At 42.3% G+C, this 19,351-nt stretch overlaps 1 protein-coding gene across 7 annotated transcripts in view; it reads left to right on the top strand.

Annotated features, from left to right (window-relative positions):
* Positions 1-19,351, top strand: part of RP1 (RP1 axonemal microtubule associated) — a 320,592-nt gene that overhangs the window by 257,416 nt on the left and 43,825 nt on the right. For 5 of the 7 annotated variants that reach the window (XM_050938879.1, XM_050938878.1, XM_050938875.1 and 2 more), the window contains 4 exons: positions 181-433; positions 3,250-3,485; positions 6,875-7,001; positions 8,841-8,989. In XM_050938879.1, the coding sequence (XP_050794836.1) occupies positions 181-433; positions 3,250-3,485; positions 6,875-7,001; positions 8,841-8,989 (765 nt within the window). The remainder of the gene's footprint in view (positions 1-180; positions 434-3,249; positions 3,486-6,874; positions 7,002-8,840; positions 8,990-19,351) is intronic. The other 2 variants (XM_050938880.1, XM_050938881.1) reach the window with 2 other exon arrangements.

The raw sequence follows: 19,351 nt of genomic DNA on the forward strand, positions 1-19,351 counted from the left end.
ACATCAGCCTATTATGCATATCAGTCTAATTACCCATCCTTCTGTTAGGCCACCAGCAAAACCGAATGATTTAATATGGAAACGAATCCATTTTACCTAATACAACCTTGCTAAATATATTTTAATAATAACTGGTGTTATTAATTATGGGCAATTCACTGTGACTTGTTTTCCCATCAGGTTAATAGCTTCAGTGTGAGAGCTGTAGACCTCGGAATGTTAATCAAAGTGCTAGTTGAACACAATAATATGGGTTATGGAGCTGGATGGTACCTGGACCAAATCACCATCCAAGAATCAGGCAAGAGTGACTGCCAGTATGTATTCTCATGCCAGCAATGGTTAGACAGCGGAGTTGCTGATGGACGGATGGAACGAGAGTTGAGACTTCTTGGAAAAGTGAGAAATGAGAGATTGGCAGAAAATATTCAGGGTGAGATGCAAAATCATCAAAACACATTCAAGCTTCTAATTTGATTGTATTTTATGTTTATTTTCCCAGGATGGGTCAGTTGAGACTTAATATACAATACAACTTTATTCTGAATAGCTTCTTTTACACAAACTATATCCCCAGCACTGTACAAAGCTGGTAAATACAGTTACAATGTTAAAAGAAAAAAATAATAGCACAAAGAGGGAGATGAAGAAGTATATGCTATTCAGCAAATATGTTGTCAGATGAAATTTGAAAATAGATGTTGAGTTGATGAGGCAGAAAGAAAGTAGGTTGTTCCATATATCACGAAATGCAGAGCAGAAGACTCTTGCAACACTGACATGTGAAGAGACATGAAACATTTCTTTTAGAACATAGTGTTTTTACCATATGCGTATATGTTTGCCATTGGCTTTACTTTTGTTTGAATTTTATTTTCATTTGAAAGGTATGTCTGTGATACTAATTCTCAATGGTATTTAGCTTAGGGATCAGCGGAACCCAGAATTCTATTCAGAATTTGAAATGAACCGAAGATGAAACTTCAGAAAGAATTTGGACACTGAAAACATTTTAAGCCTTTAACCCTTTGTCACGATACCACTGTATCTGGCACTGTCCTGTAATCTCTTTTGGAAGGGAGTAAAATATTAAACTGGGTCCATTTATGGCATCTGAACCACAAATGACAGACAAGACACCATGCCCAGACCTAACCAATCTGAACATCAGAAATTGCATTCAAAACCAGCAATATTTTAATGGAACTTCAGTTACTTTATACACATGCTATGACCTATGTTCCATTTTATGCTCTGAGTATTTTGTGTGCATTAGCTGTGTTTATTATAGGCATAGGAAGCAAAATGTACATCCTTCAGTCTGAGCTGCATGTTCTTGGTACAGTAGGCAGATTTCTGTTATAATTTAAGGGAACATTGGAACATCAGAGAAATGTTGCTGCAGCAACCGAAGCTCAGAATAGCTTGGAAACATGAGTGTAGGACAAGCAGTTACAAACACTGACCTCCTAAACCTCAGTGAATCCATCAATATATCGTTTCCATTTTTAACATAAGAAAGACCTGCCTTCTTGCCCTCAGAATGTAACATTATCCCTCCAAATCCAGATTGAGAATTACCAATCGTTCCCAAGGTTCATGACAAGTAACATTCAGTATTTTAATAACCATAAAGTCTAAAAACAATATTCCATGTGCCAGTGGAGATGTAGGAAATTTTCATCTAACTTTCATTCACTTTTCATTGCTATCTTTGGTTTAATTTATTTGTAGCTTTGATAAAGTTGCCTGTATCAGCCTTCAAATCACAACATCTTGATTTATAGAAAAGCTTCTTTAGATAATTTTAAGAATGCATTAAAGCTAATGTTCTCTTTCACTGAAGTGTGTACATTTGAACTCATGGGAGCTGATCCTCGGGTGGTATAACTGATCTTGCTCCATTTACGTCTATATACATATATAGATATAGATATGGTCATAGTCCATCGATGTCAATAGAACTATGATAAATTACACCAGCTCAGGATTTATCCTATAGTGTTAAGGCTGCCTAGTCTGGCTTTCAGGGAAATTCTGAGAATAAAAACAGGAAGTCAATGACTGAATTATTTTCAGCAAAGTATCTTTTATTTTACAATAAAAATGATTTAAAATGGTTCAATCCATACTTTAGCTCACTGGGCATATAAAGAGCCAAATTAAAAAAGTAATTAAATACTCAGTAGTGGGCCAGCCCGGGTGGCCAAAAAGTTCTTCAAAAGTCACACTTATTGTCATAGAAATTGTGACCATGACAAACATACAGCCTTAAGCCTTGACCTATTAATGTACTCGGCTAGCATGTGTTGTCCCATTGATGTCAGTGGGAATCCCCATAGGGATGCCGTTTAGAGGCTTAATTACAAACATTAAACAAGTTAATTCAAACCAAATGGTGGTGTCCCAAATTAGAGTAAAATTTTAGTGTTAACTTTGAACCTATGGTGTCTCATCCTGCATTCCCTCTGCATCCAAAACTGATGTTGATTTCAATGGGAGTTTTGAGTATGTAAGGCTATCCCTTTGGTTTGAAAAGTAATTACTATTCCTTTTCAATATCCAGTAAAACCTTCCAGTTCTTTTATATCTCTTGTTTCAGCTACTGTTTTGAGTGTTTTCTATAGCCTCAATTCAGGAAAGTACATGCTCAAGTCCATCACTATTTAGGACAGCACTTATGCTTAACTATTTGTTACGCACATGCTTATATGCTGTCCTGAATACAGATGATTTCCTGAATAGGGGCCATAATTAGGGTTCTCAGTATGAACAACACATCTGTTAAAATCTGATCAATGGAACTGCTGAACCCAAAAGACCATGATTTTTTCAAATTGGAGACCAACTAATATGACCACCTTGTGGAAGAAGGACTTGATGTACTGTGGTGGCCTAAATAAAAATGTCAAATGTGGAGCAAAGGGGTATTTCTCAGTGGTGAATGAATGTATCTACCAAATTTCAAGAGTCTAGTTTAAGTGGGTACTTGAACAGTTGAAATCCAGTGAAAAAGATTGATAATTGGTAGCCTCTGGTAGAAAGGTCAAAGCTCTAATCTAGGATTTCTGTGTGTACTCAGTGGATGATAATGAATGAGTTTAACAAATTTCAAGATTTTGGTTAAATGGGAAAATGAAAGTCAATTGTTAGTCATTCACTCACCCACCGTGTTACAAGCATCTGTACTATATTGGATATTAAGTGCAGTTAATGAATTAATTATTTTTTACTGATTTGTTTCACTAGGGACTTGGGATGTCATTGTTACAACTAGTGATGCTTCAAGCATGAGCCCTAAAATGTCTTTAACTATTTGTGGTGAAAAAGGTACAAGTATTCCAGTCTTATTTCCCAAAGGATCCCTTAAAAAGGCTGAGATTTGTCAGACATCAGTGGAACTAGATAAGAAATTCACCTCTATATGCAAAGTTCGCTTGGAAATAGAAGATGCCAGAAATGGAGAGATCTGGCATTGTCATGAGGTAAAAACTACTAAAGCAAGTCCAGATCTTTTTATTTTATTTTATTTTTAAGTTCTGTTCTTTTCATAATGTACAGTTGTTGTTTCCAGAAGCAGTTTACAGTTACGTTCAAAATTACATAACATTTCTTATTTACAAAGCAAGTAGATCTGCTAACAGTGTTGTAGTGATTTCACAATGTGCTCAAAACATTTTTTATTAGAATATGTTTGAACAACAAAAATTCTGTAAACTTAAGTTGAATTTCTGGAGCGCAGCTAACAGAGGTGCTGTAGTCTATAGCTTTTCCAGTGCTATCTTTTCATAACTATTGCCACTGGCATAAATGGCAGTGTTTACATAATTTCAAATTGGCTATTACATGTTATGGACCTGTGATCCAAGACCACTAATGAAGTGAGACACTGGAAATGCCTTTTGACAAAAATATCTGCCATTAAAGTTGGCATCCTAGAAAAAGAAATGAATAGCAAAAGTGACAATCTTTCCTCTGATGTCTAAGATGCTGAAGCTAAAAACCTCATATCACATCAAAATTGCTGTGGCACTACACTGCACAGAAAAGATACTTATCAACTCTAGCTGGAAAAATAAAAGGAAGTGTATAAGAAAGAATCCCTCCACTTTCAGTTTTCATTATACCTTAGTCCATGAATATTTGTGTTTCATTTTCATTACAATATTAAGTGGGAAAATGTTACTTCTCAGTCTAAATATGCGATATTAAGATGCAGGATGAAGCACCTGACATTTATCTGCTAGGCCAGTTGCTAATTTCATCTTTTTTTCCATATGAAATATTGATCTAGTAAGGTAGTTATAACTGCCTTTGGAAGATTATAAAACATGGTGGATCACAATGGAAATTTGTGTGTTGAGGATAAAAACTTGGTAATTACAAACAGTGATATCCATTAGCATGCTTTACTTCATTAAGTCGTGGCAGTGATTCAAAGCTCAGTTCGAAGGAGCTCACTACCATTTATATGGATAATGAGACTATACACAGTTACGTTTGGTATGATTAAAAATACAAAGGGCATAAGCAAAGTGATAGCTATCTGGGATTAGAAAGGATTTCCCTTCCCTTAAGGGTGGGTTTTGTGATCGTACTCCTATTGCAGGCAGGGCCGGCTCTAGGCACCAGCCCTCCAAGCATGTGCTTTGGGCGGCATTTTCATTCCATGCCCCCCCCTTTTTTTTGCTTGGAGTGGCAAAAAGCTAGTCGCTCTGTCAGTGTGCAAGCCGGGATCCGCACCCCCTGCCCAGCCCAGTGGCGCCCTGCACAGCCCACTCAGGCAGGGAAATGCCACGCCGCCCTGGGGAGACTCAGAGCGGCAGCAGCAGCAGGACCCCTCCTCCCTCCCTGCATCTCAGGTCCCGCTTCCCTCCTTCCCCGTTTCCTCACACACTCTGGGAGCCCCTCTTTCCACCGCAACCTGGGCTTGGCTCCAGGGCCCGGGCTGTGGCGGTGGCGAGAGGGGCTCCCAGAGTGTGTGAGCATCCAGGAAGGAAGGGAAGTGGGGTCCCTTAGAGTTGAGCCCGGGCTGTGGCGGGGAGAGGGGCTCCCGGAGTGTGTGAGGAGGTCAGCGGCTGTGTGAGCTCATCGGTGCTGAGCAGGTAGCCCCACAGCCGGAGATCCTCGTCTTCCTGCCCGCCGAGGCTGGGCCAGGGTGCGGTGAGGCTGAAGAGCAGCAGGTGGGGGGCTCTCACGTCCTCGGCCGCCAGCATGTCGGGGGTGAGGGCGGTGAGCACGAACTGATCCACCCTGGCCACCAGCAGCGCCGCCAAGCCCAGGGAGGGGGCCGTGTTCTCCGTGCCGCCCCGCAGCTGCACTGCCACCTGAAAGTACTCCCGCTCTGTGCCGACCAGCAGCTCCACTCGCATGGGGATGAAGTTGCAGCTGGGCCAGGGCTTGGCTGCCATGTGCTGGTAGCGGATCCCATGTTTGAGGGTGGGGAGCCCAGTGCTGGGGCGACAGAGGGTGTGGGTGGGGGCGGAGAGAAAGCCCAGTGCTGGGGCGGTGGGGGGGCACTGGTGGGTAAGTGGCGGGGAGCCCAAGGCTGGGGTGGGGGGCAGCCAAACATTTTTTTGCTTGGGGTGGCAAAAAACCTAGAGCCGGCCCTGATTGCAGGAATGCTTGAATCTTCATGTAAGGCATCTAGTACTGGCTATTATGAGAGGATCCTAGTCTAGTTCGACCACTGTTTGATCCAGTACGATAGTTCCTGTGTTCCTATTGCTGTTTATTTAAATTATACAAGACTGGACTTCTCAGTCATGGGGGTTTGCCTTCACAATACAGGGAAATGTCAGGAGCTTCATTCTGCTGTTTAACATTGGTATTGAGAATTAAAGTCTCTCCATCGTTGTAATTAAAAGCACTGACAAATAATTTTGTTTTTGTTTTTGAATAAACTATCTCACATCACTCTAACACAATATCCAGTACAAGAAATAACTATAATAGATGTCTCATTCTGGAGAAAGTATTAACCAAAATACAAGAACAGTTTTTATTCTTCCCACTTCTTGAAGAAGGAAAGCACAGTAAGTGAGGTCTGACTTTCAAGAAACTTTTCAGACATACAGACATCAGTATGAAAGAGAGAATTCTCTTTAGTTTAACTCTGTACCAGAGCCTACATTTCATTTTGTAATCTTTTCAATCACATCATGGAAAATATAGAAGCCTTTTGAAGGCCTACATAATGATGCCACATACCTATGATTTTTGCTAACCAAAGACATTGAGCTTAGTGGTTGAAGTATTTGGTCATTTTTTTTAAAGGTAGTGAGGTAGATAATATAGAAATTAAAGATTAGGCCATTTTTTTCATCTCCTAGTCAAAACACAATTATTCTGTATATTTTCAAGTGCTTTTTCCAGTCTAGCTTTAAATGACTCAGTGGAATTTCTGTTACTTACCATGGGTGGCTATTCCGCAATCTAATAGCCCTCATTGTTAAAGATTGTTTCTAAAATTCAGTCTACAGTTTTCTTTGTGCACTATCATCCCTTTATTTCTTTTATACAATAATTCACAGAGATTCAATACGTTAACAAATATTCTTGAGATCATATGATTCAGATGGTACTGATGTGCTAGATTTCTACATTTTCATTTTTTCCCAGAATTTCCTGAATAGGTTTTTATTTTCAAATACAATATTGACAGGATTTTAATGACAATTCGCTATCTTTCCTTCTCCTGTCTTGTTAAAGACCAGCTTCAAAAGGCCAGTTTAGAATAATAATATTCATCTTTTTCTCATTAATAATGAGTATCATGCCTCTTTAAATTACAGATTATCTATCTGTAACAGTTTACATGAGAACTCCAGAACACAGATACTGAGATTGGCTTATGTTCTTTTTGTATGTGCAGGTGAAACTTCAACACAGAAAAACTAAAGAAATTCTAGAATTTCCATTTCTTCGGAACTTTGCAGATGCTGAAGGATGCACAGTGGCTGAGCTTCCAGTTCTCACAGCTGGTTTTCATTTTTCAACAGGTTTGTTACTTGACAAAAACACTGAAGATTTGCTCGAGTATCATGGCTGAGATTTTCAAAGCAATGCAAGTGATTTCAGCATACATTTCCATTCATTTTAATGGGTTAATGTAGCTAAATCCTCTGCACTGCTTTGAAACTCAGTCCATTTATTTATTGGTGCATTTTGTTTTCTGAGTATGATTAATTCCAGTTTCTAATACAAAGAGCTGCAGAACCTGAGCACCGAAAAGATAAAAAATCTTGCGAGTGGCACTCATTTGAGTTCTTTTTTATCTTGACAATATTACTTTGTTTCCCTCCCCAAACAGCAAAGGAAATTCCAAGGGAAATTATTCTTGGTGCTGCAGTTTCAGATAAGGAGAAGTTATGTAGTACCTCGCACAAGATGCATATATTCTTGTGCTCCTAGGAATTTAAGGCCTTCCTCATTTATGATACAGTTACCAAGTTTCACCAGAAACTTTCTACTGTGATTTGTGCCTCTCTCACCTCAAGACTAGATTTTTGTAATGTGCTTTGCTTTGAGCCTAAACCCATACATAAAAGAAGCTAGTGCAGAAAACGGTATCTTAAGTAGGTACCTGGACTTAAGGACATTACCTCAATGCTCCTTCAGCTGCACTGACTTCCTGTATTTCCTGGGTGGAGCTTAAGGTATTAGTTATAACCTATCAGTCCTAAATGGTCTGTGATCATCCTGCTTGAGAGATCACCTTTCTCCATCAGCCCTATAGCCATAGTTAATATCAGTGAAGGCATTCTTGCCAGAGCTCCCTTGATATAAAATTGAGGAAGCTATTGACAGGATGTTCTCTATGAGAGCCACTTGACTTTGAAATTCTTTCCCCTGAACTCTTACTCCAAAGTAGCACAAATGTGTTGACTTTTGGGGGATGCTGCACAGCTCATCTTTTTAAAGGATTTTTTGGTGTGAACGACATTGCCTGAGTGGTAATGTTAGGCAGGAAGTGATGTTTTTTCCATAATTTTGATCCCTATGTGTTCCCGGGGTCTTATTGGCTCCTGTTGTCAGTAGAGTGGCTACTTGTGGTTTTGCCTTTGGGCCAGATCCTCAACTCTTACTAAAGGCCTTTTGCATTGTTCTAGTGATACAAAAAAGAGCGGTTAAAGCTACATTAACCAAGACAAACAAAGATTCCTCAGTTGAAGGGAAATGAGAGGGAGTTGGCTAGAAGTAGGGGAATGGCACAGAAACATACAGTGTTCCTCCAGATCCTCGGCTGGCAGCACATTCCCTAAGGGATTACTGAAATTGGTGCAATTTAAAGCAGCCCTGGGGGTACTCTGGGTTATGCAGGGGTGCATTTTGACCAGAGGCCAAGGTTCAAAGGAAGTGTGAAGGTTTTCTCCTCTCTCACTCTCTAAGCTGCGCTAAGTATGGGTTCAGCAAAGCTCAGGATGGAGCTTTTTATGTTTTGTTGTGGTTCTGAATGATTATTAAAGTCACCTAGAGTTTAGGATGGATGTTTTGTATGTTTGTTATGCTTATACATACATAAATAAATACATAAATAAATAGCTTGTTTTTCCCAGGGGTGTTATGTTTACTGTTTTAGAGTGATCAGTATTGATCTATTACCTTTTACTCTCACTCTTTTTCCAACTCAATTTTTTTTCTATTGTTAATTATAATTACATTGGGTTTTTATTTTAATTACAGTGTAGTTTAAAAAATGATGCCATTTTACACAACACTTTGATCAATTTGGCTAGGAATGCTCCAGAAATAAAAGTATAGTCATAATATGTGTTAAAATATATGTATTTCATAAATGTCCAAGCTTCAATACTTTTTTCTTTTCCCCCACATAACAGTAAAAGAGTATGTTCTGTACATTACTACGACTGCATCCGTGAAGTCAGGAACAGATGCAGATGTGTATGTCACTCTACGAGGGCTCTTGGGAGACACAGGAAGAAGAAAATTAACAAGGAAAGGAGAGGATCTTTTCACCAAGGGAAAGGTGTGGTTATCATTTCTAAAGGATCTATTGCTCTTCTAGGGCCTGATCCAATTCTGATTGACTTGATTGAGAGTTGGATAGGGCCTCTGGTTTCTAGCTTGTGATGTCTTGCGGCTTTTACAATATGTGGGCGCAGGCACACACAGATATGAATATTACACACAATAGAACTTCATTAAAAACATTATTAAGATTGCAAAGTCAAGCACTCAAAAATTAGGAAATATCAGAATTAAGGTTATCTATGCAACCTTAATTTGGCTGCTTGTGCATATGCATTATGATACAGACTTTAATTACAAGCCACTCAGTCTCATGGATATTTGCTGACAGCAGAGGAATGGTGAGACTCAGAAATAACATGTTCCACTCCAGGCTATGAAAGGAAACATGCCGTTGAGTCAAGACCCTTCTGCCCCATTACTGGCCAAGTGGGCACAGACGCTTTTGTCCATTCCCTGCAAGTGTGACCCCTTCTGCCCCTTCCCTTCTAACTTGTCCCTGTTTCAGTACTGGCTCTTTCCTGTCCTTTGCTCCTCATCCCAGTCCCATTCTCCTCACCTGGTCAGTCCCAGTCTCCACTCCTCAGACTTTTCATCACAGTCTCTTTGCCAAGCAAGGCCTAATCTCACTCTATACACTCACTGCACAAGTCCTAGTCTCCTACCTTCACTCCTTGTGCCCAGTCTCATTGTCCAGCCAGTTGCAGCCCCCCTTCTGCCTCCTCATCAAATCTGCCTTCTCCTCAACTCTAACCTCCAGTCACCCCTCCCATATCTACATTCCCCATCCCAAATGGTGCTCCCAGTCCCAATTTCCCTTCCTGACTTTCTCATCCAATCTGAGTCATCATCCTCAAATTCCATGTCCCAATCTCTTTGCCCAGCCAGTCCCAGTCCCTCCCCCACCAGCATCCTGGTCCTCATCACCTCAGGGGTGAAAGTGAGCCGGGTTGGGCGAGTACTCCATACCGGTAAGAACCTGCCACAGCAGTGCTTTAATGTCCCTGCCCCTTTTACCTCCCCTGTCGGCAGCCCTGCCAGTAGGGTCCGTACCGGCAGAGCTGCCAACGGGGAGAGGGGAGGGGAGTGATAAGCAGCAGCGTTAAAGCACTACCACAACCTTCCTTTGTCCTGCTCCACCCCCTTTTATAGCTTTGGCACAAGGCGGGAATCTTTTGTCTCTTTGGGTCCCCACTCCTCCTTCTAAATGGAAAAGTACCAGATTTAAGATGGATTCTAGTATCATGTGATATGGTCACACGTCAGTGTAAGACCCCTTGTATCCATTCTTCCTGTGTTGGCCCACACGTACACAGGAAGGCTTCCAGGTAAATAAACCATTTACAGCCAATTGTCCTAGTCAGTGGGAGCCATCAAATTTTAAACCACCATGAATGGCCCGCACTTTGCATAATTACAACAGAACTGCAGAGTTATACTTCATATTTCTAACTTCAGATACAAGAATGATACATGCATACAAATAGAAGGAACATATTCAGTAGTTTATAACCTTTGTTATGACACCTTACAAGAGACCTTTTTCATAAGGCATATTTCAGTTACATCATATTTACACTCATAAGCATATTTCCATAAAACATATGGAGTTCAACATCACACACACCATGATGTGTTCATTATCAGATCCTTTTATGTTCTGCGAGGTATAGCTGATATATATTTAAATAAGGTGTTTTACTCTCAGGGCCACCTAGTGGCTGAACAGTATAATACAGGTTAGCATTTCATTACATCTCCCGCTTTCAGTTCTACAATCCCACCATTTACAATATTTGCACTATCATGCTGTCTTTGAAGTTCAGTACATATCAGTCTGTTAAGTTCTCTAACGGTTTTCTAATTACACAACCTGAATCCATAACAACTTGGTCAGCTAGCTGTCAATTAGTTGCAATGACTGGCCACAGCTGGTTTGGAATCTGTGAGTCATCATTGTCTTGTTCTGCATCTGCCGTCGGTAGAGTTTGCTCTATTGATTTTTCTTTCTGAGCAGCAAACTGTAGATGTCCAAAATTAGAACAGTGATTGGCTGGATTCTATCCAGTAGCTGCTATTGGTGTTGATCTTTAATTCAGAGGAGCAAGGAAGGGATCTTTCTATTATAAGATTTTCTTGGCCTTCTGTACAGCTCTCTGATCCTCTCCGTTTATTGAGAGTAATGTGGGCTGCTACTATATGACCAAAATCATATTTCATTCACAATAATTGAAATTCTGCTGCAGTGAATTGTGGTCCATTGTCTATCACTAGTTATGCTGGAAAACTAAAGTGAGCAAAAGTGCACTTCAGTTTCTCCATAACACTGCAATATGTTGTGTCTTTCAAATACATTATTTCTATGTTCCTGGAAAAATAGTCCATGACGACAAGGTAATGATGTCTTCTGATTTTGCATAAATCTGCAACTTGTCTCTTCCAAGGTCTGTCTGTCTGTTGTTAAAGATTCTTTGTGTTGCTCTGTTAGTTCTGCAACATTCACATTCAGATACTTTATTCTTTATATCTTTGCTTATGCCCAGTCAGCACACTGACTGCTTTGCCCATTCACAGCATTTAGTTAATCCTTGATATCTTTCATGGATGAGATTTAGGATTTCTCCTCTCATTTTGTTTGGAATTATGATGGAATTGCCTTTAATAATTAGTCTGTTTGACTTGCGTAATTGTCCACACACCTCAAAGTAATCTCTTATCCTTTCCTTGGTGTCCTTTAGATATTTGGGTCAGCTGGCCCTAATATAAATTAGAACTTCTTGAAATTGCGTTTCTGTCAGGGCTGCTTCTTGTAGCTGACCTCAGAAGGTCATCTAGTCCAACCCCCTGCTCAAAGCAGGACCAATCCCCCACTAAATCATACACTGGTAATCCCAAAAGGTAATCTTTGAAAGCAAAATCTCCCAAAGGGTGTGATAAATGTAGTCAGTTTAGCACTTTCTTTGGCTAAAGGAATTTGCCAGAATCTGCTCAAGGCATCCAACTTGCAGAATACTGTAGCTTCCTTCGCTTTGGGGAGGAATTAATCCAATGTTCAGAGGGTATATTTTTCTCTCACAACTGCTTCATTAAGTCTTTTAAGATCCACACAGATTTGTATTTTTCCATTTTTCTTTATAACCAGTACCACACCATGCTGTTGGCTCAGAGATTTTCTTTATTGTGCCAATCTGCTCCACCCTCTTTAACTCAGCTGCCACTTTATGAACTAATGGGATAGGAATCTTGAGAGGTGTGTATACACTATGTGGTTTAGCATTGTTTCTTAAGGTTATTTGTACTGGATCTCCTTTCAAAAGTTCAGTATCACCAAATATCCCATCAAGTTCTTCTGCCTGTCTCACTAGGCCCATCATGATTGTCACACTGCAGCTGAGAAGGTTGTTGGTCTGTCGTCATTTGATCACATACACTCTGAATGCATAGCTTTTGTCATAATAGGTTGTTCCTGTGGTGAACTGGCCCATGCAGTTCAGAATACCTCAAGGGCTAGTCAGAGCTATGTCAGGTGACTTCAGCTCTGGGGCAGGAGCGGGGCTTGAAGGTGATTGCAAGTCCCTTTTTAGATTACTCTGATGTCCCCTCCTGAGTCAATTTTAAATTCAATAGTCTTACCATGAATATTCAGTTTCACTCTCCAAACAGGTTCTGAGTCATCACAAGTGATAGATCCCAGAAACAGTGGCTCTTGATTGTGTATAATATGAGTCAACTCCCTGACTGTTTTGGTTCAGCAAACAGCTGCAAAATATCCATATTTCATGCATATATTACATGATGTGCCTCTGGCTGGACATGCATCATCTCTTTGGGGTAGGACTTGTTCCACACTTTATGCATGTAGGCTGGAATTTGTCCCTTTTAGACTGGGAGTTCTCTCTCCTGATCTCAGGGGTTTTAATAATGACTTTTAATACTCAAGTGTCTGTGTACAGTTTCTAAGCTAGTTTCAGATTTTTCAAGTTTGTCAAGTTTCTTTAGGTTTTGCTGTTTCACCAGTTCACACAGTTTTGCTATTTGAACAGCTGTAGCTAGGGTTAAATCTCTCTTCAGATGTAGCTGCTGTGAAAAGTTTTTATCTGTTTACCCAATAACCAGCCTGTCTCTGATACTTCCATGTTTTGCATTGCCAAAATCACAGTTTTCAGCTTCAAAATGCAGGGCTCTCTTATAAAACATTCAACGTTTCCCCTTGATTCTTGAATTGTCTTGTGAAAACATGCTCTGTTTCCTTCCCCATAGTGTAAATTAAAGAAGATACCTGTATATCTCCAGTTTCTTTGTGGAGTTTGTTTGCAATTTGAAAAGTTGCAAAATACTGCTTCCGGTCTGTCCATTGTGAAGGTTTGTCAAAGCTAAAGTTCTCTAGGGTATTGAAGAGTGGCATGTTGATGAGATCCTGCAACGTTTGTTGCTGTTTTCCTTCTGTTTCTGTTCTTAGTTTACTCCTGACACCATGTCAAGTACTTCTGAACAAAATATGGACTAGCTATAGAGGTTGCTTGTATACACCAGATGTGTTCATCATCAGATTCTTTTATCCTCTGCCAGGTATGGCTAAGGTTCTTTTAGGATCATGAAGATTTGTAGTGATTTTGAGATAGAGAAGGAACTCGAAAGGCAGTCAGTCCATTCCACCCTTTATGCATTCAGCTGGAATCACAAGGTAGACAAGGGTGCGTGTGGACCAAAGGATGCTGCTTGCAAGAATTCTCTGACTCTGGGTACATGGAGTGCATGTGCACACCTGCAGTGGAATACAGAAATGAACTACATATCTCAAAGAACCTCCAGTTACTCTGGCCAAGTGATAAGGCTTTGGAAAAAATTGAGCAGATTTTCACAGGGGCAGCAAAAAGCACATCCTTGACATAAAGACCAGATTTTAAGTCCCTGCTCTTAACCTTGGGAGTGCATTAACTGTTCAAAGAAATGTTCATCAGAATGTTTTAACATGGAAAAAACAACTTATTTTCCCCTACCCTTATTCTTGGAGACATTGAATCATTTTGGCTAAGTTTTTCCAAAATATATCACCCTGAGGCAGACACCTAACATGGAAAATTTCAGATAAGGTTTAGCAAAATAAGTAACAACTGAAAACAAGGGCTTATAATGGAAGTGTTGGGCAAACTTAGGAGGGGTTATCAGCCCCAACTATTAGATTATGGACATGGTTCTATCTTCCTGAACTTTCAGTGTAGAGCACACAATTCTTTTTTTACTTAGGTTAAAAAATATTATGCAATAAAGAAAATATAGGACTTCTTTGTTCCATGTCCTTCTCCAAAAGGATAAGAGCTTCACCCATGGAGGCCAGTTTCAGAAAAAGCAGACCTGGATAAGTAGTGGAAATCAGTACCAAACTATTGGCATGATCCTGCATGGTGGAGAAGTTCTCCAGTAAGTTCCTCAAATCCCAGTGGGAATTCAGTGCTCAGTAGGTTGCTGTACTGGGCCCTATTTGAGACAGTTGTTCACAAGACAGCGGAGAAGTCCAGAGAATCTTTGTCAGTGTTGGGAGCAGCCAGTTGTCAATCAATGTCCTGGGTTGTGACAGTTGCAGTCCTGTCTTCCAGCTTTTGAAACTTTGAAAGTGGTTCACTGATAGTTGATTTTCTGGGCCAGCACATTTGAGAGTTTAAATCCTGTTTAGCTCTTAGGTGAAAATTAATTTGATGTGTCCTTTATTGGATATTTCTGTACATCATATAGCCACTATGAGTGGAAATGTTTGGTAAGCTGAAGAGAGGCCCAGAACTGAAAAAGCAGAAATGTTGCATGTCAGAATGGAGGCTGAATTGGCAGAGTTTCACTGCACGGGGGAAGCTTTCATGGTATTTCCCTATGCTGTTGGGTGGCAAAGATATGCCTGTTTTCTACCACAGGAAGCAAACCAGGCATGTTCCTTTTGTTTCATTATTTAATTTGGCATAGTGTAGGAGTAATGTATAAATGTAACATAGTGTTCATACATTTCCAGTGAAACTTGGTAAATATTAACATATGTTTATTCTAGAGCCTGGCATGAAATTGTTATGTCAATAGATGAATGATTAATAGCTATAAAAAATCAAATTCTCTTGATTTTGCTTCATGTCCAGTGAAAACAAAATTGGTGCAATAAAGGTGATAGATGAATCTTGTAAACAAGAAGGGATAAATGGATTCTGTAAGTAAGTTTCCTGCCTTAGCAGCAATATTTTTGTTCACTTAATGTTCTTGGAAATTTCCAGATGTTTTCTTCCACTTATAAATAAGACTGTCAAATATGGAGTGCCTCTTTCTTGACCACCACACTCACATATTGTTCTGAGAGCATCCCTTCAGTTAGGGAATCTGGACATAGTGGGGTGTGGTACTTTGAAATACAACAGTCATGAAATTTGTATGCTGAACCTTAACAGTTAGTCTGACATTTTAAAATACACTTTTCCTCGCAATATTTTTTCCCCTAACTATCCAGTATCTGCTGGTTAACTGGAATAGTATTTCTATTAGAAATCAGATCAAAATATGGTTAGTCCAACACAATGTCAGGATTGTTATAAACAACAGCTAAGTGATGCAGAAATGTACAGAAAATAAAAAGTATTCAAATGGATTGCCAATGGATGGAAGACACAGGCTTCTCACTCAGCCAGATCTCTTCACTGGAGCTGGACACCATCTGTCGGTTACATGATAATTAAAGGCTTGGATTAATTTTTAAAATTTCAAAAATTGCCTTTGTGGCTTTCAAGAGGCCAAGTTTTTACCCTTATGAATCAAACGAAGAACTGATCAGGTGGTAAAGAAATTCATTTACCTGAACTCTTCACTTCGAATAGCTCCCCACAGCTGACCACATGCCCAGGGGAAAACAGTTTCACTTGTAGAGCCAAGTTTCTGATGATCTTTCATCATCCTTTCCAGTAAATAAACATTTGATTCTGTGAGGCACTGAGTGTCCTCAGCTACCTGTGACTTCAATATCTTGAGGTGTCTGATGTCCTTTCCAGAAGGATCAAGGTTGGGGGGGAGTCTGAGGAGGCAATCTGCCACCTTAAGGGTAGTGGTGTCCAGGGGTCAGCCCATCCCCATCCCCATCCCATGGCATGGTCCCTTTTAGATTTTGGGATGTCTGATCTACAAAGACTGGAGAGATATTGGGAGAGAGGAAGATGGTCCTGGGAATAAGTAGAGTTCAGGAAGAATCTCTTTTTGGGTACATTCACACAGATCGCAGCAGTGGATCAATGGACTCAGGCTAGTAGGGCTCACACTAGCACTCCAAATCTAGCTGTGTAGACAGCACTTTGAAATTGCAGTCAGGCTGGAGTTTGGATTCTGATGCCCTCCCACCACCCTTGGCATCAGAGCCTGAGCCACAACTTCAAAGCAGTGTATACCCAATTATTTTTAGAATGCTAGTGCAAACCTCACAAAGTCAAGTCTCTCCATCTGGGCTGGGAGGCTCACTACTGTGGGCTGTGTAGATGTACTCATTAAGGGCCTGGAATCAGAAACCTTGCAGAGTGGGCAAGTCAAGGCTCCCCTCTTTCCCAGCTCAATCGGATGAACTTTGGGAAGGGGACCAGCAAGTATTCTACCTCCTCCCTTCTAGAAAGGCAGACACCAGCAGGAAAAGGCTGTCCTGATGAGCCCTCTAAACTGGATGGTTAATTGACAATGTGTGCCCAGCTGCAGGAGAAGCTGGCTAAAGCCTTGCAGATTATTTGAACCACAACCCCAGCTCCATGAAGAAGAGCTGGTGGAAATTCCTGTCTGAAGGAGAGAGATAGTGACTGTCCTAGGGCAAGAGGCAGAGGAACTGTGTGAAATACAACTCCAGCCTCCAGAAGGAGGGTCTGGTAGGGAAGACTTCAGTCTGAAGGACAGAAATACTGACTGCCTTAAGGCAAGAGACAGAGGGGCTGTTCAAAATACAACCCAGCTGCTTCAGAGCAGGACTTGAGAGCAGCTTTGAAAAAGCACCTCTGTAGCTGGCTAAGAAGAAGCACTGAGGAACCACAGACCCAGGATGGGGATAGCAGAGTCCATAGAGCTAGTGAAGACATTGACAAGCACGGCAAAAGTAGAAGCAGTGCAAGGAAGTGGAAAATGGATTGAAGGAACAATCCATAGCCACCTAAAACAAGGTCCCAGGTGCTGGAATGCAGAAGAGAGAGCAGTCTGTGTTCCCCTACATCTCCCTCAGACCAAGAGTGGAAGTACAGGCCTCAGGAATGAAAGAGGCCAAAAAAATTGTGAATTCTGGACAGAAACCAAGGGCCTGGCTTAGAGGCCACAAGATTTTGGGTTTTTCTTATTTTGGACTTTTCTGTTAAACCCAAAAGAGGAAGGGACTGAGAGGTGACCTAACTGGAGGACTAGACCCCAGAAGCAGCAGTCCATTCTTCTTCGAGTGCTTGCTCATATCCATTCCAATTAGGTGTGTGCGCGCCGCGTGCACATCCGTCGGAAGATTTTTACCCTAGCAACACTCGGTGGGTCGGCTGGGCGCCCCCTGGCGTGGCGCCGCTATGGCACCGAATATATACCCCTGCCGACCCGTACGCTCCTCCATTCCTTCTTACTGCCCTTGTCGGTCATTGGAACAGTGGAGCACAGCTTAGCTGATCTCCACCTCCCTAGCTTTTCACTCGTTCTAACACTTATTGTGTATATAGTTTATTCTCTGTAGTTCTAGTTAACAGATTTTTGTAAACGTAGTTAGTGTATATAGTTCAGAGGGTCGGGGATTAGCCCTTTCCCTCACTCAGTGCCCAGGCCCATGCCTGGCTCACCGGGTTTCAAACTGTGCTCGGCCTGCCGCCAGCCGATGCTCACGGGAGACCCTCATGACTCCTGCCTCAAATGCTTAGGGGAATCCCACCTTGCAGACAAGTGCCGGATCTGCAAATTGTTCAAGCTGCGGACGAAAAAGGAGCAGGACTTTCGCCTTAAGCAGCTACTAATGGAGGCAGCCCTCACTCCTCCACCTTCTGCACCGGCTGCCGGACAGTCCGCGCCTGGGAGAAGTGCCTCATCAGCACCGGAGAGTGCCGGAACTGTGAAGACAGCTCGGCACCAGCCGTCACCGGCCCAGAAACCAGCCTGGCACCGTTCCCTCTCCCCACGTGCCAAGAAGCTTAAAGCTCCTGCGGCCCCACTATCTGCACCGCAGTCTGAGCAGCAATCTAAGTCGAGCCGCCCGGCACCACTAACTGCCGCGGCACCGAGAATCTCCACACCATTGATTCCAGCCGTGCAGGAGCCGTCAAGTCTGGTGCATGACAGCTCCCCGGCACATGCTTTGGTAGAGCTTCTCGTTCCCACTACGCCAGAGACATTTGCTACGGCGAGGGAAGTTATTGCATTAACGGAGCCTGCCCTGCCTCAACCCCCGGCACCGCCGGTGCAGGTTATTCAATCGACAGGCAAGCCTGCCATGGTAAGACCACCTTCCATCGGCACCTCAGGCAGACAGCACTCAAGATCGAGGTCCCACCAACATTCTCGATCTTGTCATCGCTCCAGATCCAGGCGCCGCTCGCAGTCCCGGTACCGATCTTCTTGGTACTTGTCGCACTCGTGGCACCACTTGAGGTCCTGCTCACTGGACTGATACTCCAGGTACTGGTCCAGCTCCTGGCACTGTTCGCACTGCAGCCGCTCTCATTGTAGGGCGTCAAGATCCTGGTCGACCTCTCGGCACCGGGCATGTTGCAGGTCCCAATCAAGCTCTCGGTACTGGTACAGATCCCGGTACCGCTCTCCGGTGCGGCACGAAATATGGTACCCTAGAGACAGGGCCTATCCTCAAATGGTCTCCGCTCCGCCATGGCCATCGAGGCACACGTCTAAGTCATCGCACTCTGATAGTGCCTCCTATCCCAATTCAGAGACACACAGCTGGGTTCTCCATGAGGCCCAAGGTCCAGACCAAGGTCCTCATCAGTGGTCCTTTTGGATGCCTTGGGCATATCACCAGACCCAAGGCAAACCCACGGTACCATCACGTTCTGCCCCGTCGGAACATCACGCACCGGTGGCCACTGTTAGCTGCCTCCCTCCAGCGGGTACAGATCACTCTCCTCAGGCACCAGACCCTCAGATCCTCCCGGACCCTGACGTACCTCCGGACCAAGAATCCCTACAGGAACCACTCTTACCGGGTCTATCGTCCTCCTCTTCACCCGACGAGGCAGTGGCCAGTACATCCTCATCAGGCCCGCCCCTTATCAACCTCCGAGCTCACCGGGACCTTCTGAAGCGAGTCGCCTTAAATATCAATCTCCAGGTGGAGGAGGTCCCGGAGGTTGAAGACCCGGTGATAGACATACTGTCGGCGGATGCC

The sequence above is a fragment of the Gopherus flavomarginatus genome, chromosome 2 (genome assembly GCF_025201925.1).
Source record: "Gopherus flavomarginatus isolate rGopFla2 chromosome 2, rGopFla2.mat.asm, whole genome shotgun sequence".
Classification (NCBI taxonomy): Eukaryota; Metazoa; Chordata; order Testudines; family Testudinidae; genus Gopherus; species Gopherus flavomarginatus.